Source organism: Stegostoma tigrinum, chromosome 13 (assembly GCF_030684315.1).
Source record: "Stegostoma tigrinum isolate sSteTig4 chromosome 13, sSteTig4.hap1, whole genome shotgun sequence".
NCBI classification, from domain to species: Eukaryota; Metazoa; Chordata; class Chondrichthyes; order Orectolobiformes; family Stegostomatidae; genus Stegostoma; species Stegostoma tigrinum.
The window spans coordinates 43,476,939-43,504,507 of NC_081366.1; the positions used below are offsets into that span (position 1 = coordinate 43,476,939).

A 27,569-nucleotide genomic window follows, 5' to 3' on the forward strand; every position below is an offset into this window, starting at 1 on the left:
ATAAGAGGATAACTGAGAGAAGGGGGGCAGTCAATGCAGGACTGGGGGTGTTGTAATTAAATGCATGCAGTATACAAAAAAGGGTAAATGAGGCTGTAGCGCAGGTTGAAATTGGCAGGTACGATGTTGTGAGTATCAGAGGGATGTGCCTGCAAGGGGATCAGGGCTTGAAACTAAGCATCCAAGGTTACACATCCTATCGAAGGGGCAGACAGAAAGGCAGAGGGGGTGGTATTGCCTTGTTGGTGAAAATGAAATTAAATCAATAGCAAGGAGTGATATAGAGTCAGAAAGTATAGAATTTGCAAGGATAGATTTGAGGAACCACAAAGGGAAAAACACCTTACTGGGGGTTGTGTACAGGTCTCTGAACAGTAGTCAGGGTGTGGGGAAGAAAAGAAATCAGGAAATAGAAAAATGTACCAGTGATAATGGGAACAGCAGATGCTGGAGAATCCAAGATAATAAAGTGTGAAGCTGGATGAACACAGCAGGCCCAGCAGCATCTCAGGAGCACAAAAGCTGACGTTTCGAGCCTAGACCCTTCAATAGAGAGGGGGATGGGGAGAGGGTTCATTTCCTACCTACTAACCTCATCCCACCTCCTTGACCTGTCCGTCTTCCCTGGACTGACCTATCCCCTCCCTACCTCCCCACCTATACTGTCCTCTCCACCTATCTTTTTCTCTCTCCATCTTCGATCCACCTCCCCCTCTCTCCCTATTTATTCCAGAACCCTCACCCCATCCCCCTCTCTGATGAAGGGTCTAGGCCCGAAACGTCAGCTTTTCTGCTCCTGAGATGCTGCTTGGCCTGCTGTGTTCATCCAGCTTCACACTTTATTATCCAGGAAATAGAAAAGGCATGTAAGAAAGACACTATTACAATAACCACAAAGGAATTCAATGCGTAAGTGCATTGGGCAGGTCAGGTTGGTAATGGATCACAAGAAAAGGAATTCATAGAATGTCTACAAGATGTTTTTATTCAAGAGCAGCTTGTGGAGAACCCACTAGGGAACAGACAATTTTGAATTTGATGACATGTAATGAGGCCAAATTGATTAGGGAGCCTAAGGTGAAGGAATCCCCAGGAAGCGTTGACCATAATATGATAGAATTCATCTTGCAGTTTGAGAGGGAGAAGCAGATACAACCATGACGCTGTTGACTTGCTCATTGAGCTGGGTTGTTCTCGTTCAGACATTTCATCACCATGCTGGGTGACATCATCAGGGAGGCCTCTAATGAAGCGATGTTGTTCTACTCTGCTTGGAATTTATATTGTCTGGTCTGTTATGTTGAGTAGTGTCATTTCCGGTTTTGATCTGTCTGGGTTTGTATATGGCGTCCAATTCTATATGTTTGTTGATTTCATTACGGGTGGAAAACTATGCCTCCAGGAATTCCTGTCCGTGTCTATGTTTGGCTTGGGCTCCCTTGTCCCAGTTAAACTGATGGCCTTCATTCTCTGAGTGTACCGATATTAAGGAGAGTTCATCGTGCCGTTTTGCTGCTAGTTGATGTTCATATAGGATGGATGATTGGCTGACTAGCAGGAGACAGAGAATATGAAAAAAGGAATCATTTTCAGAATGGCAGCTGGTGACTAGTGTAAGTCTGCAGGGATCAGTGTTGAGACCACAACTATTCATGTTATACATTAACGATCTGGACGAAGGAACTGCAGGTATTGTTGCGAAGTTTGCAGATGGCACAAAGGTAAGTGGAGGGACAGGTAGTGTTAAGGAAGCAGGGAGGTGGCAGAAGAATGTGGACAGGCTAGGAGAGTAGGCAAAAAAAGTGGCAGATGGAATACAATGCGGAAAAATGTGAGGCAATGAACTTTGGTCGCAAGATTAGTTACATAGCCTATTTTTGAAACGGAGAAAGGTTTCAGAAATCTGATGGACAAAGGGACTTGGAAGCTTTAGATCAAAATTCTATTAAGGTTAACATGCAGGTTCAATTAGCAGTTAGGAAAGCAAATCAATGTTAGCATTCATTTCCAGAGGGGTAGAATATGAAAGCAGCAATGCACTGTTGAAGCCATACAAAGCTGTCATCAATATTTGGAATATTGTGAGCAGTTTTGGGCTCTATATCTAAGAAAGGATAAGCTGGCATTGGCGAGTGTCAAGAGGAGGTTTACAAGAATGATCCTGGGGAATGAAGGGCTTGTCACAAGAAGAGCGGTTGAAGATTGTGGGTCTATACTTGATTGAGTTTAGAAGGGTGAGGGAAGATCTGATTGAAACTTATAGGATACTGAGGGACCTGGAGAAGGTGTTCCTATTGGTAGGAGAGATGAGGACCTGAGGGCGCAGCTTCAAAGTGAAAGGTGAGCCTTTGGAACTGAGATAAGGTTGAATTTCTTCAGCCAGAAGGTGGAACTGTGGAACTGTTTGTCATAGATAGCTGTGGAGGCCAAATAATTGAGAGTATTTGAGAGATAGATATAGTTTTGATTAGTAAGGGAATCAAGGGTTACAGGGAGAAGGCAGGAAAATGGGATTGAGAAACGTATCAGCAACAATCGAATAGTGGAGCAGACTCGATGGACTGAACGGCCTATTACTGCACGTAATTTGTATGTTCTTGGGTTTATTCTTATCAGGCCTTATCTTATCAAAAGATTCCTGGGCTCAACTTTGAAGAAACTAAAGCATTATACATGCAAAAGACACAAATATCCAGTTCATATCACTGGATATGTGCTGCAGTTACTTTCCCCAAACACCTTCTGCCACCTCCCTGCTTCCTTAACACTACCTGTCCCTCCACTTATCTTTGTGCCATCTGCAAAATTCGCAACAATGCCTGCAGTTCCTTCGTCCAGATCGTTAATGTATAACATGAATAGTTGTGGTCTCAACATTGATCCCTGCAGACTTACACTAGTCACCAGCTAGGGTGTAGTATAGGTTATGAAAGCATTGATTATAGAAGCCTGAGTCAGCTGCTATAAACAAAAAAATATGTTTCAGGTTATTTTGAGGAACAACCAAAAGCACTGAATGAGCAAGGACAGATTTAGCACATTTTAGTTCATACCACACATTATCTCTTCGAACAGCTCCAGTTTGAGAAGGATTCCCGAACATTCACATGCAGTCATTACATGTTAGTGTAATTGAGCACATTGAGATCAGTACATTGACAGAGATCATGGACTTATTAGCATGGATACAGAACTGGTTAATTGACAGAAGAGAGTTGGGATAAATTGGCAACTTTCAAGATGGTGAACTAACCAATTAGGTACTACAGGGATCAGTGCTGAAGCCTCAACTATTTGTAATCTATATTAATGACTTGGTAAAAGGAGTGGAATATTGTCGCAATATTTGCCAATTATGCAATGATCAGTAGGAAAGCAAATTGTGGGGAAGTTACAAAGAGTTGCAAAGGGATATCAATAGGTTAAATGAGTGGGTAAAACTTTTGCAGATGAAGTAGAATGTAAGTAAAATTGAGATTGTCCACTTTGACAAGAAGAATAGAAGACAAAGTACATTTAAATTGAAAGAGACAACAGGATACTGCAGTACAGAGGGACCTGGATGCCACTGTGTATGATGCATAAGTACAGCACGTAATTAGGAATGAAAATGAAAAGTCTGTCTTTATTGAAACAGGTCAAAGTATTAAACTCGGGAAGTTTTGCCACAGCTGTACAAGACATTGGTGACACCACACCTTGGGTACTGGAATCAGATTTGGTCACTTAAGGAGGAGCAGTTCAGAGATGAATTGTTGGGATGAGAAGTTTAATTTGAAGAAAGGTTGAACGAGTTGGGCCTATAATCATGGCGGGAACAACACAGGGAAAATGTTTCATCTCATGGGGAAACCGAGAACTGGCAGCCACACTTTCAAAAGAAGAGGTTTCCCATTTAAGACACAGATGAGGATGAATTTCTTCTTTAAAAGGATCATCAATATTTGGAATTTTCTTGTCCAGTGAGCAGCACATGACATTTCTGAATAACTTCTAAGGTTGAGTCTGGCATATTTTTTGATTGACAAGGGCATTAGGACTTCTGGAGAACAGGAATAGAAGTGAAGTTAAGGCCACAAGCAAATCAGCCATAAACTTATTGAATAGTGAAGCAAGCTTGATGTATTTATTGGTCTACACCGGCTATTATTTATGTTATATTCCGTACCCCATAATAGCAGGATAGCTCTGAGGATTTTTTCAGTTAATTTCTAGATGCTTAAGGTTTTTTTTGGTCTGGGATGCTTACATCTTCAAAGATAATCAATATGTCAGCAGTGGCTAAAGGACACCACCACTAGACTGTAAATGTTTCAAAAGAAGCGATATACATTTAGCTGATGTGAAGATGACAATTTTGTGTTTTAAGGGTATACTGATGAGTGCAGTTGAAGAGGCATAAATAAAGCTTACATTTGATACTAAGATACACAGTCTCAATACAAATTCATAGAATCACTACAGTGTGTGGAAGCAGGTCATTTGGCCCATCAAGTTTACACCAACCCTCCAAAGAGCATCCCACCCAGACCCAGAATTATAACTTTTAATTCCATTTATCTGTACTCGTGACTTAAACAGTGAAGTAAATTTTCTATTAGCAATAAACTAAACTTAAAATCTTGTTACCATATGTTGTTATAGCTGCAGTTGCACTTCTCCGTCTGGCAACTATATTCTTTGCCACACACGTGTAATTTGCTGTGTCAGACAGACGAGCTTCTTTGATGATCAAATTGTGGTCCATGGTGATGTAGAAGTTAGGATCTAGAGTTGGGTCAATCACTTCTTCATTCTTCAACCATTCCACCTTCAGAAACAAAGTTTGTAAGTTCAATGCAGATAAGAAAGGGTACATTTTAGAAAACTGCTGTTCCAGTTCTAAATTTCAAGGTGACACAATCGTATGTTGGGGAAACAGCACAGAGGTAGGTACAATACAGAGACAGGCTGAACATCTCAGCAGATCTGGCAGTATCTGTCAAGAGAGAAACAGAGTTAACAATTCGAGTCCAGTAAGATTGTTCAGTTTCTCTCTTGACGGATGCTGCCAGACCTGCTGCACTTCTCCAGCATTGTCTGCTTTTACTTCCAATCTCCGGCAACTGTAGTGCTGATGCTTTTGTTTTAAGAGGTGACTACGCCTGATTCAAAGTATTTTCAGTTTGTAGTCACCATATTTGTTTGGAAATATGTGGTTTGAGGTGTTCACTTCTGGAACCAATTCTCTGATCAACAATATTTCCAACCCAAGCTCTGCGCAGGAACAAACTTCATCAAACTTACCCTTAAAAGTTTCTCTATAAACTATCATCAACAATGCTTTTATTACTGATTAGAAAGATCACGACTGAGCTAATAATACTCAACTCCACTTCCATGAATTTTCCCCTAAATTCTTGAGCTCCTTATTGAATAAAAACCTGTTTGTCTCAGTCTTAAATATGTATAATGACACAACCTCGACAGCGAAGAAATCCACTGATTCACTATCCTCAGAGAGGATATTCCTCCTTAAATAAATGGCCCCTTACACATGACATTATGTCCTCTGGTCATAGAGTCTCTGACTAGGGGAAACATCTCATTAACTACCCTGTCAAGTCCTCTAAGAATTTTACATATTTCAATAAATTTGCCTCGCTTTCTCCTAAAGCCTGCTGAGTACAGGTCCAACCTATTCAATTTCTCCTCATAAGACAGCCCCTCCATAGCTGAATTACAATTAAAATAGGTATTGAATGATAACAAAGGACATGAAATAGTGGTTAAAAAGTCTTCTTTAACCGTTGGGTGGACTGAATTGAACAGTGTGTTTTCTCTAAACCTCCAACACTGCAATGTCATGTCGCCTACAGTGAAAACCCCTAAGCTTTTTGTTTACTTCTCTTTCCCCATCATGCGTTTCTTTTTTACCTTGTGGTAAATTATCTTTACAGTCTTCAAATTAGAGTTCCTTTTCACTTATCACCTGAGGATTTCTCTTTTCCCCACTTGCTAGCCCTCACAGATTGAAACTGACGTTGGAAATGAAACTCTAATTAATGAACCAACTCATAATCATCTGCCATGTCATGATATGAAGGTGCCGTTGTCAGTCTTGGGTGGACAATGTCAGAAATCATACGACACCTGGCAGTAGTCCAACAGGTTTATTTGAAATCACAAGCTTTTTGAGCCCTGCTCCTCCTTCAAGTGTTAGTGAGGGAGTTGGCATCAGACACAAAATTTATAATTAAAAGATCAAAGGGTCACACCACTGATGAGGATGTGTTAAACAAATCTAACATGCTGCTAAATCTTGAATCAGTTAGAAGGTTTTAATTTATTACTATATTTATATATGGAAATCCCTGAATTTCTTTGTCCCTGAAGCCATTGTCCTGAGAAAACTAATGGTTTTATCAGTGTAAAGAAGCCATGCCATTTTCAGTCAGACAATGCATGTTAGATGTGAGACCTTAATTAGAATATGTTTGTGTTTTGATTTAGAGTCAGACTGGTTTTATTTCTAAAGTAGGAATTTATAAAATACTACATTGACTGTGTGTTTTTTGAACATGCCATTTCCACTGCTAATTTTGCAGTCTTAATGCTCTGCTCCTCCACGAGTTCTCACTACTTCAGGAAGTGAATTTTTTAAAACCTCTAAAATGATTGTATAACAGCATCATATGAGACCATTGTTCTTATCCACCTGTCAAAATTACTTTGTCTGATCCTTTCAAACTTCGTATAGGTGTGACCAGGTTCCCTCATTGCTTTCCTAAAACATTGATAGGCTTCTAGTGCAAGCTCATATGCACTTAAGATGGCTCTTTTAACCTCATTGTTCTCTCCAGACACCTCCTCTGATAGTGATGCAAATACCTCATTATTTCTACCTACCAACTTTGTTTGGATCAACAAAGTCTACATGGTCACAAGCCATTTCATTTGTTTAGCTACTTTCTAAAATGAAATGAAAACGGCTTCTACATTCTTCGTTTTGAGCTTAGGCAACACTTGCACATATTTAAACAAATCCCCACCAAGCCTTTGGCTATGATAGGATCGCTCTTCATCACTACTCTGATGTTTTACTTCTACCTCTGTCATTTTAAGTCGATTTGAGTTTTCAGTTCCAACCTCCAAAATTCAAAACTCTCTCCTTCTCCCCTTTTTTACTTCAAGGGATTTCCTTTCCTTCCCTTTTTCTTCTGCTAGAGATAGTCTCTCTTTCTGACTTTCTCCTGTGTTCAATCATAATTCAAACTGTTTCATTTCCTTTTCATATTCAAACTGCTTCATTTGCAATTTAATTTTAGTCATTTTCACTAATCAGAAATGTTGAGCTATTGCTGCAATTACCTCCCACGTTTGCATGGACAAAGGTAACCTCAACTCCAGCATGTCTGCCATTTCCAAAAGTCTTGCCTTGCTCACTTTCGATACAACTCCCAAAGTTACTTCTTCTGCCCCCAGGAAACTCAGTTACTGAAAAAGCCATTATTACATAAGGCACATCTTATTTAAACCAACCAAATGCAACAACTGAAATTTCAAAAAACCAAACACCAATACTCACCATTCAAGGTTTTGAGTCCAATAATCCTAAACACAACCTGGAATTAGAGATTTTGATCCTGACAAGTGCTCCCAATTTGTTATGGAGCAGACTAAACCCCTTCAAATTATGTTAAAACAACTAGACCCTAACTTTTTCTTGTTTTAAAGATAAGAGTAAGGCGTTGCACTTCAGATGTAATTTAATTGGTCAGACTAAAACTTTAAGCAAAACACACATTATTTTTACACTATAGACAAAATACCGACAAAGTAAAAATAAAAGTTATGCATTCAAAAGTCTCTATATTGAACACAATCAATACAGAACCCAAATTGCATTGTTAAGCAACCATGCTCAGAAACTAAGCTAACAGAGAGTGTCAAGCTAAGAAAAACAAATACGAAGGAACGTGTAAATACAATATTTGGAGAGCTACAAGTTGAAATCATGACAGAAAGAATTAGTAAGATTGACAAAAGAGAACAGATTTTGAAGAAAATAACCAGCAAGGCTATATAAAAATTATACATTTAAGCTTTAAGAAATTCAAATTACATAATTGGATCTTGACATGTTATTACTGATGTGACAAGCTTTCACGTTCCTGAACCCCAGGAGATTAAATTATGGTGGGCAGGAACATTGCAAGAACATAATATATTCCTTCTGCCTATCCTGCTTACGAGTGAACATTAAAATTAGGGTTTCTAACAAGAAGACAAGGACGAAAAGAAGCTATTCATCCCTTTAAGTTTCCTCCACCACACAGTCCACTCTCAGCCTGCTTCATGGCTGATCTGATTGAGGCTGAAACTCCCTTGTTCTGTCTGCCCTGCATAACCCTGTACTTTCTTCTTATTCAAAAATCTATTTAACTGATCCTTAGGTAAAAATCATTACATTACTAGGTAATTCTAAATTTTCATTGTTCGTTATAATAGAAATTTCAATGATTTTTTTCAACCTGGTTGTCTGTTGATGTAACTGCTCAGTATATTAGAGTTTGTTTTTAATATGTGGGGAGAAAAGCAGCCAAAGAAGAAATATATGCCATACAAATTACCATGACGATTCCCACGAGGATGAAGAAGGAAAAGTTTTAAATAGTGAGCTCATTTTTAAATGAATTTTGTTACTGTAAGATATCAACTTCCTTCCTTATGCCAGTGAAGGGGAAATAGTGGTGAGATTACATGTTGTAGTGTTGTTAGTGCAAACTGCATAATGTAGACACAGATATCAACATATATCAAATGAACCAAGAACTTAGCTTGAAAGGAGTTGAAAAAAATACATCCACACTTTCCTATGGAGAGGATAACTAGGGAGAAGGTTGGACCACTCAAGGATAAAAGGAGGGAACCTGAGTTTGGAGACAGAGGATGTGGCTGAGATCCCAAAAGAGTACTTGGCATCGGTATCATCAGGCGAAGGATATGGCGGATAGTGAGATTTTTGCAGAGCATGCTAATATGCTAGGGTATTTTGAGATCAATAAAGAAGTTGGATTTCCTGAAGAGTATTAAAGTGGATAAGTCCCTGCGGCTTCATGGTATCTACCCCAGGTTATTGAGAGAGCAAGGCAGGAGATTGCTGGGGCCTTGACTAAGATCCTTGTATCCTTGCCAGCCACGGAAAGGTTCCAGGGGACTAGCAAATAGCTAATGTTGTTCCTTTGTTTAAGGCAAGAAACAGGGATGATCCAGGAAACTATGGACCCGTGAGTCTCACATTGGTGATTGGGAACCTATTGTAGAGAATTCTTAGAGATAAGATTTACATTTGGAAAAACATGGCCAATTCAGGGACAGTTAGCACGGCTTTGTGCAAGGTAGGTCACATCTTACTAACTTGAATGATTTTTTAAAGGACGTAACAAAGGTGATTAATGAGGGTAGAGCAGTAGATATTGTTTACACAGATTTTAGTAAGGCTTTTGACAAGGTCCCTCATGGTAGGTTCATCCAGAAGATTAAGATATATTGGACACATGATGACTTGGCCGCATGGATTCAGAATTGATTTGCCCATAGAAGACGGAGGATAGTGGTGGAAGGGTGTTTTTCAGGCCAGAGGACAGTGACTAGTGGTGTACTGCAGGGATCCATACTGGAATCTCTGCTGTTGGTGATATATATAAATGATTTGGATAAAAATATGGATGGATGGGTTAGTAAGTTTAAAGACAATACAAAGATTGATGCAGTTGTGGACAATGTAGATGATTGTCAAAGGATACAGCAGGATATCGATCAGTTGCAGATATGGGCAGAGAAATGGCAGATAGAGTTTAATCTGGTAAGTGTGAGGTGCTTCACTTTAGGAGATCAAATGTTAAGGAAAAGTAAACAGTTAATGGCAGGGCTCGAAACAGCATTGATGGACAGAAGGATCCTGGGGTTCAAATCCATAGCTCCATGAAAGTGGCCACGCAATTAGATAGGGAAGTAAAGAAGGCATATGTCATGCTTGCCTTTATTGGTCAGGGAATTGAGTACAACAGTCAGGATGTCAAGCTGCAGCTTTATAAGACTTTGGTCTGGTCACATGTAGAATATTGCATTCAATTCTGGTCACCACATTTCTGGAAGGACATGAAGGTTTTTTAGAGAGAGTACAGAAGAAGTTTACCAGGGTGCTGCCTAGATTAGAGGGTATGTGCTTTAAGGAGCGGCTAGAAAAAACTTGGGATGTTTTCTCTTGAACTGCAGAGGCTGAGGGGAGAATTGATAGAATTTTATAAAATTATGGGATGCACAGATTGGAAAAATGTTCTGACCATCGACCCTAAATTGAAATGCTAAATACGAGGGGGCATGCATTTAAGGTAAGGGAGGGGTGGGGGGGGGGGAGTTCAAAAGAGACATGAGGGGCAAGTTTTTTTCAACTCAGCGAGTGGTAGGAGTTTGGGATGCAGTGCTGGGGTAGTTGTTGAGGCTGATACGATAGGGGCATTTCAGGGACTTTTAGATAAGCACACAAAAATGTAAGGAATGGAGAGATCTGGACCAACGGCATGCAGAAGGGATTAATTTTATTTGGCACATGTTTGGTACAACATCATGGACTGAGGGGCCCGATCCTGTGTGTGCTGTTCTATGCTCAATGTTTCCACCTTGGTGCTCCTGATTTCTTGTCATATAAATGGGATTGACAGAAACCCAAGTGAAATAATGGGCTTTCTACTGTTACTGCAGAGTTTCTATCAAAGCTATAGTAGGAGATCAACAGATCTCCATGAAAACATGATCTCCTTGGAATTGTAATCACAGAGAAGAATACACATGGGCTATCCTCAAATGAAAACATCTCAGCAAAAATTCTGTCTTTTAACATAACATCCCTATTTATGTTGATGTTCTAAAACCACTTCTCAGCATACCTTAACAAATATTATAATCTAAACTCAGTGAATTTCTACTCTAAATATAAACAGTATAAAGGGATAATTGCATTAACATGGATGTGATATATTTAGTTTCTTGTGTTTGATCTTTTGAACTTATTACTATTTCTCATGCTACTTGGAACTAATCATGCTGAACTTAGTATCAGGAACTCCGTTTTAAGCTATAACTTAAGATGAACACTAAATTACATTCTAAAGCTCGAGTTTGTTTCTTTTCACTTTGATAGTGGTCAGTAGTAGAGTGCTTTTACTTACTTTTGCTGACGGAATACCCTCTGGAGGTCGACAATGGAGCAAAACCTCTTGGTCCAATGGAACTTCTTTCCCTAATGGTTCTTGTTCAAAGTTCTTCCGTAGATCTCCAAATCAGAAACAAGAATTATCATTTAGTAAATCTGCACTGTTATGAAACCAGTTCTGTTGATAAACAGGAGCGTGTGAATATGTTCTATTAAAAAGTTACTATATTTGAAGTATTCAATCTGTAAAAACATGTAAATCTCAACGTTTTTACAAATTAATATTTAAACACCTGCTAATATCTGTCTAGAAGAAATTAAGGTAATAACAAGGAGCCTCAATTAAAATTCAGAGACATCTATTTAGTTTTAGTAACTGGTGAAACTGACATCCTCTTCCACTACAATTGCATAATGGTATTGTTACAAATCTGACTGAGTGTTATGCATGCTTTCAAGATCGTTATGGGGCAGGACATATGCACAATGCCTCAACTCTGCACTGAAACTGACCCATTGGGCTGATTAATATGCAGAGCGAGTTCCTGGCAGCAACTCCATTGTCAACAGGGACTCATGCCGAGGAGGAATATCCTTGTGTAGGCACCTTCTCCAGCATTAAGAGTGCCAAGAACCAAAATTGAAATGCCAGAGAACATGAGACAAAAATCATAATGTTACAATGATGGTCGAATAATTTGAAACACTAAACTCAATATAAAACCACAATCAGGCAGAAGAATATCTAATTAAAAAAAGAATCATACGGTTAATCAATGAAATTGCTGCTGTATTCAGCTATGTCATCTCACTAATAATTTACCATTATTGTGAGAACATAACTTATGGAAACTTACTGTGTGGTTGCTTTGGTTTAAAACTAAAATTACTTTTAAAAAATCCTTCAACTGTGCAATGACAGCATTGGAGTAGAGATTTAAAATAACATAATAGGGGAATAAAATAAATGTTTTTGAATTCAAATGATTTTTATTGTAACGTGTATTTTACATTAGAAGTACAGTAAAATACAGTGTTAAGATTTCATTTGTCACTATAATCTATGTATTGTTCAAACATAAGATAAAATGAAAAGGTACAGCTTAAAGAGAAGTCCATCTACATTCCACCGCCTCCTATGTAAATTCTGAGCCAGTTCAGAACTGCCAACTCTGCCAGGCCCAACCAACTTTGAAATTGCCTATCTAAAGGCGCCATTTTCACTGCTGGGCCGATTCTCCTCTGCCACTGCCTCACTGACAACTGTGCCAGGCACACCATCAGAGTCGTGCACCTCGCTGTGGTCCACCTCGTTGACATCACCATGATGCCCCACTACCAACTCTTTGCTTCTGCCAGCACCAGATCCAACCAATAATGAAATTGCCATTCCTCAGGCACCATCTTTCACCACTTGGGCTATATTGTGGACACCACCTCTGCCAATTCCGGTTCCTGTGCTTACCCCGGAAAAGTAAGTAAAGGCTCACTTAAGTCTGCAAAGGCTTACTTGAGTCCATGCTGGAAAAACTCAAGGCCACACTGGGCTCACTCTCCTCCACCATGAGTGTGTGTTGGGATAACTCGCTGTTTGCTGATTGTCATTTAAGCTCTTCACAGAGGACCAGAGATAAGTAAGAGAGAGAAAACAAAAGGAAAGATAGAGAAAAAAGGAAAGAAATGAAGAGAAAAGCAGACGGAGTGGACAAACACTGGGTCGGGATCCCTACTCCGTCACCATGTTGGATCCTTCCATATTTTCATGTTGACATGTTGACTGTGTTGTCTCACAGCCCTGTCAAAAAGCCAATAACTGAAAATACCTTCTTGATGAAGAGTTTATTTTGTCATGCACCAAAATTAATTTTATAGGAGTACAATATATCCCTTTTCAAAGCTACATTAGACAAACAATCTTGATTGAAAGATAATCTTGTCAGTCTAGAAATTATGTAACCTCTTTTCAACAAAACTTTCAGCAGTTGAAAGGAAGAAAGATAAGCTGTCAACTTAAAATCTACAAGAGTGTCATCACAGTCAAAGTAAACAAGGACAGCAATGTCACGAGTTATTTACAATGTGGATTGCAGACAAGGAGAGGAAGATAAATGACCGTATGCCCTGCATTACTAGGACTGCATCAGATTTTACTTTCTGGCAAGATGTTTTAATGAAGTTTAGAGTTGGTTCCACTAAGTGATCAATTCAGGAGTACCCAATATTGGATTTGTTTTTCCAGAAGTTCAATTCAGATTTCTCATTATGTAACCTTATCTGTGCAGCTTCACATCTTACCAGCAAAGCTTTTCTTCATTTGCTGCCAAGTTCAAGGAACCTGGATGATTACATTCACAGTTAGTTTGACATTGCCCACTTTGCAGTTTGCAATTATACTTTTATTGAACGGAGAGCCATCTGTCTCAAACTTCATGCCTTTTTGATGCCCTTCCTGCATAGAAACTAGGTCTGTTCATTGTGAATGAGAGCAAGGTGTTCATATTTACTTTTTCTGCTTCCACCGCGACACCCTCTTCACAGGTCAGACTGCAACTTTCTGCATTCTCATTCTTTACCAGAATTTATAGTCCTGAAAAGTGGGCTGTGGGGCAAGTTGAATGGTTAGTTGTCTCTTCAAGATATTGAGTTTCTGTGATATTTTACACTGGGCTCAAAGTATTGAGTGTCAGTTCCTTAGACTGTATATCACTGGATAGCTAATTAACTGAAATGGCAAAATTCTCCTGTGCTAGCCTGAACGGAGCTGGAGGCAAAAAAAGTCAGGTGTCGTAATCACCTTCCCTGCAAATCTCTTTGTAACAGATGGCACAGTTGAACTTTATAATTCTAGCAATGTGATTCTGGATCAGTTCCAAGAATTGTGCGTGAGTATGCATGTCTGTACTGATGGGGCTGCCACCTGATCTCCGAAAGTACACCTTCTTAAATATTCAGCATTATGCATTAAACACTCTGACAGCAAAAAGTGCATTTTGAGAGAATCTCATGCTTCTCTCATCTCTGCTTGTACCTATACTGGCTGGACATTCTGTGCTCTTAACGTTCACTTGTGTTGCACTGTTTCATTTCCAATAGTGGAAGAGGTAAGTTTTAATCATTTCAAACAACATTCTAAGAATGTTGACATTAACAGGTTCCTAAGACTCCATTTTCACTAGGATGGTACTGCTGAAGCCAGCAACAACTCAGCGTAAATTGCTCCTGTCAGAGGCAACCCACAGAACCAAACCTGCTGCTGCTCAGACAGGATTCTGGTGCCAGTATTTTAATCCACAAGGTAAATTAAAGTTGCTAACAGGCTAAATTGTTTTAGTACAAGCCGCATGCACAAACCTCCACAGACACCGGGGAAGATAGCAACACCAAAAATAATCATTAGTATAAGTTTTAAAGCTGAATATGTACAGTTTTTCACTCTCCCAGCTTAGCTCAATTTGGTACAGTTGATGCGCAACATTCTGCAGTATAAAACACCTTGTTTAAAGCAACAAGTCTCAGAATTAGAATCTTCACAAAAATATGATAGATTTCCTCAAAACTAACACTCATTACTTGAATGTTTATTATGGCTAAAATCAAATAAAATTACTTCGTAGGTGTACTGAGTATCAACGATAAATATCTAGTCCTACTACAGTAATGTTGGAGTACTTAATGAATTATTGTAATTGATGGGAACAGCAATTGGCATTTATAAAACTAAATTTGGGCAGAGTTTTATGTAATCCGAGCCTTAAAATTATACATTAATTTGTTTCAATTGATGCATCATGAAAAGAATTTTTTTATGAGATTAATAATATCACTGCAACATAAATATAATTTATCTCAGTTCATGACTATTTCGATGAGCCTGAGTGTTTGCATCTTACGATGAAATTATTGGGAACTTTTAGACATAATTGTGGATCTCCTATGGAATTGGGAGCAGCAAATGGAAAGATATATCTTGTGCAACAGAAGCATTATAATATTGTGTGTTACACATTGTAGAGTTCCACTTGCACATGTACAAAATAAAATCTCTTCTCCTGTAATGGCATTAGCATCTCTGTCATTGGATAATCCTTTTGGCAAGTTTTCCCCTCTTTTTCTTTGTATGGATGTACTACACACTTGTCATTGTCGCATCTGTTTTTCTCTGTGTCCAACTCCTCCTTATTGGCGCATTCTCATTCTTCCTGCAAGTATCAATCCTGCACTTTATTCCCTACACATCCTTCAATATCTTCAATGGTCTCTGTGAGCAGACATAGAAAGGACTCAGAAAAAGGTCCGTTGTGATTGCTAAGTCTATGGTGAGGGAAATTAGGACAGTCTAATTGGTGCTGTGAGAAATATATAAACAGAGAAGGTAGTGATCTGAATTAAAATTGAGATTGAATAGTTGTGGGTAAATCACAAGTTATCTTTAATTCAGCTACTTATTAAGAAATCTCACAGATAAACAAGTACTGAAACGATAATTCAAACTTTATTGCCTGTAGCAATCAAATACGACCCCTCAAGTAAGCGACTAGAAACCTGTGACACAACTTATCAATTACCCGCAGCTGATTACTTTTCAAAAGTAACTTCGTTCTTCTTACATTTGACATTGACTGTCAGCTCGTAGACATAGTTTTCCCGAGGTTAACTCCTTACATTCTTCTGAAGGGCAATAAATTAATCTACAGGCGTATCAAGCAGCCATTAAAGAAATTTTGACTATTTGCCTCCTCTCCCAGGCATGGCTAATTGCTTTCAATTCCTGTATAAGTTTGTCCTTGTCCTTTAACAGCATATTCCAGTCAGAGTAATTACTGATTCTTGTGTGTAACAACTTATCTTTGTGGATTCATTCAATCTGTGAACAGTTATTAACATCCTGAAGTCTATAGTATCACAGAACCATGATATAGAGCAACACTGCCAGAATTATAATCTGTGGTTAAAATTACTTTGAGTCTCTGTGAACACACAGAAAGAAGGATTTGATGGGAATATGCAATAGGGTTAGGGTTAGGTGGTCAATTCTTTGCTGATGCTTGGATGGATTGAAGTGTTAAACTGGAGGAGTGGAAGAACGAGCAGATTGGAGGTCTGGCATATGTATGAAGGTATTACTATTTGCAGTAGTGGAAAGAGATAGCGGTGTAGAACTGTTGAGCTTATGAAGGTGCCCCTACTGAAGAGTTCTAGATCTAATAGGGAAGGCTGCGGTGACAAAAGAGCTGAAGTAGGGCAGGTTGAATAAATGAAATGCAGTCGAATGTGGTGCAGGTAATTACATGATCAGGAATCATTATCATATGATACTTATTTGGAAGCAACAAAGCCTCTAAGAGTGCAACTGCCTGCCAAAGATCAGCACAGTTGCTGACAGCTGGGAATGGACAAAAATAGCACTGGGAATCAAGCAAGAGCTGATTGTGTGAAGCAGGGACCACAAAAGGCACAGGCAAACATTGTGTAATTTTTGATTGGAGAATGAGTCAGACAAGACTGAATACAGTAGCCTCGTAAAGCTATTGCATTATTTGGGGGTAAATTAAAAGGGCTCATTAGAGTGGTTGGCTCTAGTTATAGAACAAACAGGCACCATTCACTAAATTGATTTTTACTGTGCCATAGTTCTATTATATAGGTGAGGAGTTCAAAAATATCAAGGTAGAGAGGTCGGTCCAGTAGCAGAAAACAAGCTTTGGAAAAGGGAAAATGTTGAGGTTTTGCTTGGGAAAAGTATATAATGGATGTATTTTTATTAGAAAGGAAGAAAAGCAGTTAATTTTAACAATAGTTGGGGAAATCAGAAGGGCAAGGTTGTGGAGAGATGATGGTGTGGATGGACATCTTGATTTAAGGGCTGGTGACCTTGGGTCACAGGAGAGTGGCAAGGGATGCAGGCTAACTTGATCAGCTTGTGTGGGGTGGGATTGGTGGTGGTTGGCACTGGTAGGAAAAAAGCAGTACTCCCAAGGCCAGGGAATTCAAATGACCAGCATTCAATTTAAAATGGAAGTGAAATCTAAACCACACCAAAACACTTAAATGAATAACTTGCCACTGTTCGAATATGCCCATTAAAATTAATTTTAAAAATTCTTGAATAAAACCATACACAAAATTACTGACAGGTTTAGCAATACTAGGATTGTTGGAAAAATCCGATCAGTATATTTTTTGTACATCAAGTATTCCCAGTTATGAATTCTGTAATCAAATGATTATCTGTTGTATTAATTTACCACTCTATCTACTTGCTTTGCTTTTGATAAACTTGATTAATGTGTTATAACCCAAATCAGTTGGTCTGATTGAACATTTATTGTTTATTCTCTTCAAACCTATGGAGAACATGAGAGAGTTTCAGTGAGCCCATTACTGAAACACATACTTCTGCTCAACAGATATAAGTTCATACTCGAAGTTGTAAACAGGGATTGTAAGCATGAGAAGACTGTAAACTGAAGCATTAAAACACATAGGCTAACAGTTTCCACGTTGGATGCTGTAAAGGGAGTCATATGAATGGGGTTCATGGGATATTTGGTATAAAAACAAAACCAGCAAAATTGACAGGGGTTAGTCTATAAGACAGTGTCATTGGAAAAATCGAATCAAGAGGAGATGAGATTGGAGGTGGGTGGGTGGAGGAGAGTGATATTACAATGTGATCAAAGAATGACAATATTAGGAATCAGGTGGAAAGATTGCAGTAAAGAAGCTGGTCAAGTGAACTTCCTTTAACTTTAATTGCAAAGGCATTGTACTAGCAGAACCCCGGTGTTTATGAGAGTGTGACTTCCCCTTGCATGCTCATGCATGCTTTTATCCCTACCTTCTCTGAATCATTGGGTTTGCTGTGTATATCAATAACCCAAAGCAATCTCAACAGTGGGATATACCCAATTATCCTTTTATCGTAGCTAGGTACACTATAAAAATATTGCAATAGTAGTCATACATCACCAGCTTATCCATACAATGCTTGTAATCATAAGTGGCCCATTCACATGGACATTTCTGATGATCAGGCTGAAGCAGGTAATCAGTTTGCACGGTCTCAATCTTCGATCATTGATCAAACAACTTCTGTTCCTGAATGAGCTGTCACGCTGAGGTATGTCTTATTATATGCTTTTCAGTACAACCAGCCAGCATGATCAAACTTTGTCACTGTCCAGTCTTTAGCAGCTGATCAAATTGACCACTGGCAAACAACACAAATGTATCATTTACCAGTTTTGGGTGATCTTCCATCCATTTGGACATTTGATGGTTTTCCCTGGAAAAAGGCTTATCTCACAGTTTTGATGAATATTGACCTCAGGCTGGCTTTCTCAAATCTGCTGTAGCTTTTACGTTGCAACTATGTGATAGTTGCACAGCAGCACACCTTGATTAACTGGTGAATGGTATGTCACATCTAGTGCACTGTATCAGTTTTAAACAAGACTTCAGCCAGACACGCTGTGTCACTAGGTCAGATAATCTGACTCGAGTTACGGCTCTTATTTTAAGCACACATATCTCATCACTGAAAATATTAAGAAATGACGCACTGATTTTCTAATGATTAGGTCACCCTCCAACTGATTGACCTTTCAACAGAGCAGGCTTCGTGTGTTTTCTTTCCTCTCTTTGTGGCTAATCCAGCAAATTCTCCTTTGGATTTTGACAGTTTTGTGAAAATTTACATTTCCTCTATGGTTTCCAATGGCAGTTGAAAGACATGAACAAAAGAATTGGGGTCATTCACATAACTGACTTATTTCTGCTTCCCTTCCTTTAAATGCATATGGCATCTTTACTGGTCTGTGTATTTGTTGGATTTATGTTTTTGTTTGCATGATGTTGTTAGTTTGAATTTGTGACTTCATGATTCGGATTAAAGCAGAAGTGTATTTTAATTATAATTGCAATAAACATTAAAAATAAGTTTGCATTGAATTGGACTGATGGTGTTAAAAACATACTGCAAAGTTCAAGTATTTTAGGCTTCTGGTGGTTGCCACAGTACTTAATACTATGGAGAATTTACTTTAATTTCAGATGTTTCGAACTGGAGATTGGGAATAAACATTTTATAGATGTCCTAAATTCAAAGAGAGAAAGGTAAGAAAAACAAGTTTGGAGAAATTTGTCAAATCATCTAAAATCCTGTAAGCTTCAAATTGCTGTGTAAAAGTAACAGTAGAAGTCAGTTTTAAGTTCTATCCAAGTTAAAGAAGCAACAATACAAGTATAGTCAAACTCCCATGGAACAAAATAGACCAGGGAGACCTGAGACCCAAGTCAGCTGATATGAAATGATTACTATTTGTACTCAAATCTTGTAGACTTTAAACAAATTGGTTGCCATGAAATTGTATGATGCCCGATAATGATTTTAAAAGCTAGGTTAAGACAGGTTGCAGAGTTTGTAGTTCTGGCTAAACCCCAAAAAAAGAAGAAAAATTAACCACTGTACATATGGATTTTAGTCATGTATTTGGTGTAGTGCATAATTACATGACTGACTGGGACAGGTACGTGTATATGTTGCCTTGTGGGAGGAGATACACGTACATGAGGAAAAAATCATTGGAAACATTATATGGCAGTAAGGCTACTGAAGGAAGCTGCAAGAGTTAAAAGTAAAGTTCACCAAAAGATCATTCACCCAATTGTAGCTGTGTGGAGGGTAAGAGTACAACTGAAGAACTGGGAACCCAGTGATGACCAGATGGCAGAATATGTCCTGTTTTCCAAATTCAATCACAGGATGGGCCAGGATTTGCTCCCGTTGTGCCATTAGGCCTCTTTGGCATATTCTAAAAGATGACGTATGACAATTTTAAGTCATAGATACAGGAAACCATAATCATACATATCAAAACCAAACATTGAATGGCCTCAGAACAGCAATTGCAGTGTCTGTGAGTAACTATGCATGCATCAAATGTCCTGACAGATAACAGGTCCTGGCTATGAAAAGTAGTGTGGCAATACGGCATGAATGACACTGGAATGAGATCAGGATCAGGCATTGAGTGTGACTGTGTGCACCCAACCACTACAGTGTATAGAAGATGGTGAGGGAAGAGTGTCCTCTGAAGCTATTAGTTTCCAATGCTAGGATGAATGACTTGACAATAATGGAAGGCTTTTACTTTGCCTTACCATGGCTAGACCACCCAACAAGTCCAACCATCGTTACTACCCTGGGACAGATCCCTTGTTCTGTCCAAACAGTGGGATCTAATCAGGGATTTGTCCTGATAAAGGAAGACAAGACTCTATGCTATAATGTACATTATGAACAAATGTAACTGGAGCATCAAACATTGCCAATGTAGCATTACCAGTCAGGAGCTCAGACAAGATCAGAACACTATATACTGCCCTTGGAGGCAGATTAGTGAAATGAATAGGGTACAAAATTGGGAACACCAAAGGTCCACAGCAAATTTACGAACAAGTGATGAATCAAATCTTGGACTCAAATGAACTTACCAATCATGAGGAAAGTGGGGTCCAACTCACAGATTAGTCCAGCAACTATTCTGAACTGTATTATAAAGCGAGGAATAGTACTAGCTATATTGGTGCTCACTGAGTCTACACCACCTGTGGAGGTCCACAGTGTATTCTGTCTACAAGGTGCATTGCAGAAATTCACCAAAGATCTGTAGACCTTCAGATAGTATTCTCTAAACTCATGATCACTTCCATCCAGAAGGACAAGAGGAGCTGATCTAGGAGAATATCACCACCTGCAAGTTCCCCTCCAAACCACTCACCATACTGAATTGGAAATATAATCGCTTTTCCTTCACTGTTGCCAGGCCAAAATCCTGCTATTCACTCCCTAATGGTATTATGGATCTACCTTCAGCACATTGAAGAAGGCAGCTAACCATCACCTTTTCAAGGGCAACTAGCGACGAGCAATAAATGCTGGCCAGTCAGTGACACCCAAACATTGTGAGTGAATTTAAAAAATAGAGAACGTTGAACTCATCGGGGAAGGTTATAGTGCTATGTACCACAATGTAACTGGAGCATCAAACATTACCAATGTAGCATTACCGCTTTGTTGCTCAGAAAAGACCAGAACATTCCATACTATCCTTTGAGGCAGATTAGTGAAACAAAAAGGGTACCAAATTGGGAACAATAAAGATCCCCACATTGAGGTGCTACCCACTGAGCCATTGTGCCATCCCAAGTGTTTGGAAGGGGGCACCCTTAATGAAAGATAGGACATGGGGTCAAAGTGGAAAAATTTCAGTGAAGACAAAGCAGCTTGACAAATAAACACTACCATATAAATTGACTGGGGCTGTTGTGGTGCAATAGTTGTGACCCTACTTTTTGAGTGAGAAGTTATAACTGAAATAATAACAAGAATTGAAGGTTCTCATGGTGTAGTGGTAGAGTCCTCTGGACCAGGAGGCCTTTGGTGCAATCCCACTCACTCCAGATGCATGTAATTCCCTGAACATGCTGCAAAAATACCTGTAAATTAATTGCTCAAACATTGTCCTGGTAGAATACTACAATCATCCACGAGTGTATGATTTCTCCTTGCATACACATACGTAATAAAAACCATGTTTTTTAAACAAAACATCTGACACTCAAGGCATTTTTGGATACTGGGGCAAGCCCTCACCCTTGCCTTATCATGGTCAAAACTTCCATTGTTCAAATTGTTTTTCTTTTCCTCAAATTGCCATTCAAAAATAGCTGCATATTGACCAATGCCAAATCTCTCATAAACCAGCACAATCTGACAATGTTTTAAATCTCTAATAGTTTTACATTGAAATTTGTATTAAAATAATGCCTTGATATTTTATAATTATTGTCTGGTGCAGTTTCAGCAGTACAGCCAACAGTTTCTCACAATGCCAAGTATACATTCACCAGCACAAGTAATATAATTTTAAATAACTGAAAATGACTTTAAAGATTATACTGAACACCTAAATATTTACAGAGGTACAGTAACCAAGTCAATGTTTTTTTTTTAAAAAGCTTGTAAAATGTGCTTGTAAGTGCCTTTGGACCTAATAGAATCAATTTGTTATCTGAACTTCCTTAATGGCTCATAAACAGGCACAATTAGTGAAGATTTGCTAAGGTGCTTAATTTAGTTTGGGGCTACATGGCTTTTTGATAGGAGCTCATTTTTAGGACAGTACCTCCTCTTTTTAAAACATTTGCGAGATCTTGATTTGTGTTGGAAGTAATTTCACTTTAAATGCTTCAATATTGTATTCTGGTTTGGCTGCTTTCAGATTAATTGTGCTGGAAACAGCCCAAGCTAGAGAAAAAGCCACAATATCTATTTGAACTTAACTAACCATTCTTCTAAACATTTTCAATTATCATTTAAATGATAGCACGAAACGGTTTTCATTTAAAAAGCAGCTACCTGATTTCATGTCCAGGAAATCCCAAAGTGCCTCACGCAACAAAGTACTTTAAAATTGCAATCATGTTGTTACCTAGCCAAATACTGCAACTAATTTAAGTATAATGGGATTTCAAAAGCAGCAACTTAGAAGAATAGCGATGTTATTTGTGAGAAGAAGTTTCTTTAATGTATTAGGAGGACTTCTTGTACTCACATATTGCCAGAAAATTATTTCCCATCTATCAGAATATGAATTTGAGACCCTGGTTTAATATTACATTCAAAATGTTAGCATTTTGAATAAAGTAAACTCCTTCAGTGCAATGTTGAAATGTAAATCCACAATATGTGCTTACATCATAATGAAAGTCCTTAACAAATTCATGACATAGGTAAGATTATCACTGACTGAACTAAACAGAGCTACTGAAAAACATAATTACAAAGATTAGCAGACCCAAAATATATTTTGATACGTAACAAAGTTTGGATACTTACATGCAATGCGGACAAAAGCTTTCTGGCTTTTAGTAGTGCCTGTGGTACTCCAGGCCACACACTGGCACCAATATTCTTCTAAGCCAAACATCTTCTCTACTTGCTGCCGTGAAATATCAGTTCGAACTTGTAGTACTGGGAGTCCTGTCGGCAGTAACAATTATATTAGCAAAACCTCAATACATCAGCCTTAACCTGTTTTGTCACGTGTCATGTGAGTCACAAAAATCAATAAGCACAGCTTCAACTGATGTTCAAAGATTGTCCATCAACTGGAGAATGTGCACCTAAAAATCTATAGTTTCATTATATGGATATCGTCTTATGGATTTTATATTTCATTAGATATTTACGTCACATTTTTTCAATAATTGCTTCTAGGTTTCAGATCATTGCCCATCTTGATCTATCCACTGATCTGCTGACGAAAGAGATATGGTAAATTTATAAGTCAGAATGGTTTGTGACTTGGAAGGAAACATAACAGATGGTTGTGTTCCATTCCATCACTCTGCTTTTCCTTCTCCTCAGCAGTAGAGGTTTTATGGATGATAGAGGATATTGAAGTATGATTTTCAGATCATGTAGTTTTTAATAAACATTTTTGAATAAACAACACTTTGTTATACAATTGTGCTGGGCATTCTGCTTTTAATTTTTAAGCTTTGAATAAGATGATCTATTTAGTTCTTCATAAGGCACAATAAATCAATGAGCTAAAAAAATGTATGTATACTGGATTTTAATTGATAGTGTAGATCGAAAGAAATACTTGATCAAAAATGACCCCACTCCATATTTTGAAAATGATACTATATTAACTATCAATTAATTTCACCTTTTGTAAATGTGTACATAAAACATCCTGATACTAGTATTATCAAATACAGTTATTAAAGGAAAAAAGGAGCAAAAAGAAACATACCTCCAAATATGTCCTCATTTAGTTGCTTGAAGATAATTAATATGTTTGCATTGCACTAAGCCACATTGTGTATTAAACCACAGATTTCCAAGCTTTCTAACTCTTGATTGGTTTTTCCAATGTTCAATTGCAGAATACTTTCCCTCAATGAAAACCATCTCTAAAACATCATTACCAGTTGTTGTCCTGTCACTGACTATATCACTCTCCAGTTCTACAGTACACAACAGCAATTCTGTCAAATTATGATGAAGAAAAACAAGTATTAAGAGAAAGAAAAGAACAGGTCCTTACTTGTGAAATGCTTTTGATCAATGCTATGTCAAAATCAAAGATATCATCAAGTTACAGATGCACTGATTAATTCACTAAGTATGGATCAATACCTAGAATACTAGAATTAAAAGGGTGAACTAAGTATTTTGTTTTGTTCCTTCCTTATAAACAAAAGTGATGGAACTTGATTGCAGTGCACAGTATGTTGTTGTGACTTATTGTAATATAAGTGTGTTGATTCTCTTCAAGCAACTCAACGAAGCCAACTTTGAAAGTGTGGCTTTTCTTTTATTACTTTTTTTTAAAACAATCAGAAGAATACTTGCTTTTATCCTTCTAATTTAAAGGTTCTGGCAAAGTCATTTTTCATATAAATCTATCAAGCCTCTATTACATTCTAGTCTACATTTTTGAAAACACTTTGGCAAATGTCCAGAATATGTCCTCTGAATTGGAATTCGGCAACTGATTGTTTTTTTTGGCATGCAACTGAAATGTACTTATCAAAACATTTCAGCTATCTTCCCCCAATTCCAACTTGTACTTTTGACTTGCTGAGTGAAAAACATTCACTTTAAGAGCAAAGCTGAAGTCTCTCAAACCAATAGCATTTTTGCACAGTTATTATTTTTATGGCTCACTGGGAATTATTCCTGGACTCATCACAAGAATTAAAGAATTATAAAGTATACAAAGTTCCCCAATTTACCTGTCTTTCAGACACAGATTCATGGGAAGCACAGAGCAGGTTTTTGTACTGAACAAGAATAACTATTTATTACAAGTAATTAGACTCTACTTAAAGGTAAACTGTTGTAAACCATCAGCATATAGCATGACTCATTAAAACTCAAATCCCCTTATAAACTTCCCATTACACACACAGACAAACCGACAGAGTAAAATAGGTACAAAAATACAAATTGCGGAGAAAGTCAGCAGTAGCATCTATGGTAACATTTTGAGTCTAATGACCCTTTTTCAGAACTGTTGTCACAGGCTGAAGTCAAGGCACCCTCAAAGTAACCAGTAATCTACCAGTTGGAAGGGATTCTATTCCTTCAACATTCCATGATCTTGCCAATTATGCCCACATTGAGGAAAAGTAAAGATGCAGAGGAAAAATTCATCTGGAGTTACATGAGAACAACAAAGATTCAAGAACAAGGCATTGATTGAGATGCGTAAACAGATTTGGTGACGTTTTTCAGTATGCACCAACAAGGGTGTCAAAAATGATAGTGGTCCACCAAATGTAAAACATTTTGTAGCATGGAGAAAACTCACAGGACAAAGGTGAAGAACACTCACTTGGGGAGGTTGATGTTGCAAGGGACCTGGCAGCCACACACTTAGCTGCTACAGAAGCCCATGACAGATTCTCCAGCTGCGATAGCTGTGATACTTATGCTAGATACCATCTTATGTTCTGTGGTTTATGAAGGTGCAACATGCACCTGGAAATGCCAGACTCAGTCATCAGGCCAGAAGTCAAACCATGAGGTTTTCACAGAAAGGGAAAGTACATGTGATTGAGATAAAGTAGAAGCACCTTCAGCAGGAAATTCAGTTCTTCCATTCTCTTTTTCATCACCCAAGCATATTTCTCGGAGAGCCAACAGCTGGGGAGCACTTTGCTATAATTCACCGACACGAGATGATGAAACTTAACTCCATGTTCTTAATATAGCAAACCTTGTGCAGGCCAAGACCAGCTGCGCAGTCTATTGTCTTCTGTAATTGATTCTCCATGCAGGAGGGCACTCCATGGAGGTGGGCATCAGTGTAAAGTCACAACTCATCATGGCAATCATGTTTTAAATGGTCTCTTCCAATCTCCCTCCAAAAATGTGCCAAGTCTCTGAAAATGCTGACAGAATCTCAGTCATTGTCTTGTTGTTATTTCAGTATTGTCTTAATTGTTCCACAAAGCTTCCCATCTGTAGCCAAATGAGGGAGCTCAGAGTCTGTGCTCTCCACGGGGAGTGCTCTATTCCTGTCCCTGTATTCAACAGCTTCTCCTGTACAAATGATATGCCTCCCATTATGTAGCATGCCAACTAACATCCTTGTAACTCCTACAGAGATAGGTTTCTGTCGCCTGATCAAGGAAGCACATCATCTTTTGATGGTGTTTTCTCAGAGATCACAGCCTCCTCCCACTCCAGCTGCAATTTTATGCGTCATGGTGATTGGAGAAAATAAGAATGAATGAAGATCTGCTGCTAAAAGACTGATACACCTTTCTAAGAAATAGCACATATTCACTCACTCGTTCAGATCTCAAGCACATGCATCCTACTTGGTGCATTTTGTGATGTATGTACCATATGTTTCATATCTTGGGAAGAAGAATGTTCATTTCATCAGCAATTTGCAACATTCAAAACAGTGCAATAAATACTGAATAATGAATACAGAGAATTATACAATGATTCAAAGAGACACCAGTCACACTAAGTATAACACCTGCAAAATGTCATACTTTATCACTGTAGTATGATTTATTATAAATATGAAGACCTACTGCAAATTCTTAAAATTTTGTTTCAAAATTTGTTTTGACATAGCCTTGCCAAAATATTCTGTATAATTGCATATTCTAACAAGGATAAATAACTAATGTGAGAAACTGGAAGATTTTATTGCAAATGAAATATAATCATACCAGGATAGATTTTTCTCCATTACGCATTTACAAATTATAAAAAGAACAGATTTAAGTCCTATATGATTCAATTTCTTCCCATCACAAAGCTGTATCCCTGCAAGTTTTTCTCCTCTCCCAAATTGAGGGGAATTCTTCAGTTTTAAATTTAGTTACGCTCAGATTCCTTGGCTAACGACTTAGCAATTGCACCAGCACCAATTCTCTATTTGTCACAGTGGCAAGCTCAGTAGGAGAGGACTCCATGAGAAGGTGGACACAAAGACCAGTTTGGATGCAACTCTAACAGTGGATTGGAAATGATTTCCAGAACCACAGTGACCTGCTTACTACTGGACGCATTGTTTGAACAGACCAGTGCTATCGCATGCTACCCCGTGTTCACCAACAGCAGAGTGCTGACTACTTCCAGGGCCTTCCTTGATTTTTACAACTGATGCCATGTTTAAAGCTCGGCTGTATTCCAGATCAATCTCCCAGGCACAATACAATACTTGTAGTGGAAGGGAAATGAAAAAGAAAATCTTCAAAAGGCATAAAGGTGGCATAGGTGTCATTGCAAACTTAAGCTCACATTTGTAAGTACATTGGTACCTAACAT

General features: G+C 38.3%; 1 protein-coding gene across 1 annotated transcript in view; it reads right to left on the minus strand.

Moving 5' to 3' along the window:
* The window catches only part of unc5a (unc-5 netrin receptor A), an 860,398-nt gene that overhangs the window by 185,672 nt on the left and 647,157 nt on the right, over nucleotides 1-27,569 (minus strand). The window contains exons 3-5 of the mRNA XM_048542935.2: nucleotides 23,100-23,243; nucleotides 11,214-11,317; nucleotides 4,630-4,810 (exon numbers count right to left, since the gene is read on the minus strand). Of these exons, the coding sequence (XP_048398892.2) occupies nucleotides 4,630-4,810; nucleotides 11,214-11,317; nucleotides 23,100-23,243 (429 nt within the window). The remainder of the gene's footprint in view (nucleotides 1-4,629; nucleotides 4,811-11,213; nucleotides 11,318-23,099; nucleotides 23,244-27,569) is intronic.